Genomic DNA, 348 nt, shown 5'->3' with positions numbered 1-348 from the left:
TTTCCCCAGCCGATACCTGGTTAGAGCCGGGGTTGGGAACGTTGATGATGCCTGCGGCCTGCTTGGCCTGCAGGTAGCTGATGAACGCGGCCTTAAGCGACTCGGTCTGGTTCACAACGTCCTCCTGGTCCCGGCCGCACGGCAAGGCCAGCAAGAGGCAGTAATCGCTCTCCACCTGGGAAAAACATAGGAATTAAGTCAGATGTTTGCTGGGAACAGGCTGGTTCCCCATCCTGGCAGTGGAAAAAATCCTCTCTTCGAATCCTTCCCAAGTCACAAAAGCCGCGCCCAGCCCAGGCAGTGAAAAGGGCTGAAAACGACCCCTTGCCACAGCCGCCTAAATTCCAC

General features: G+C 56.9%; 1 protein-coding gene across 1 annotated transcript in view; it reads right to left on the bottom strand.

Moving 5' to 3' along the window:
• SPEN (spen family transcriptional repressor) overlaps window positions 1-348 on the bottom strand; it is a 23,170-nt gene that overhangs the window by 978 nt on the left and 21,844 nt on the right. The window contains exon 11 of the mRNA XM_010188904.1: window positions 17-175. Within this exon, the coding sequence (XP_010187206.1) occupies window positions 17-175 (159 nt within the window). The remainder of the gene's footprint in view (window positions 1-16; window positions 176-348) is intronic.

This window comes from Mesitornis unicolor, unplaced genomic scaffold (genome assembly GCF_000695765.1).
Source record: "Mesitornis unicolor isolate BGI_N332 unplaced genomic scaffold, ASM69576v1 scaffold33517, whole genome shotgun sequence".
In the NCBI taxonomy this organism is placed as follows: domain Eukaryota; kingdom Metazoa; phylum Chordata; class Aves; order Mesitornithiformes; family Mesitornithidae; genus Mesitornis; species Mesitornis unicolor.
This window is presented reverse-complemented; position numbering and strand designations above follow the sequence as displayed.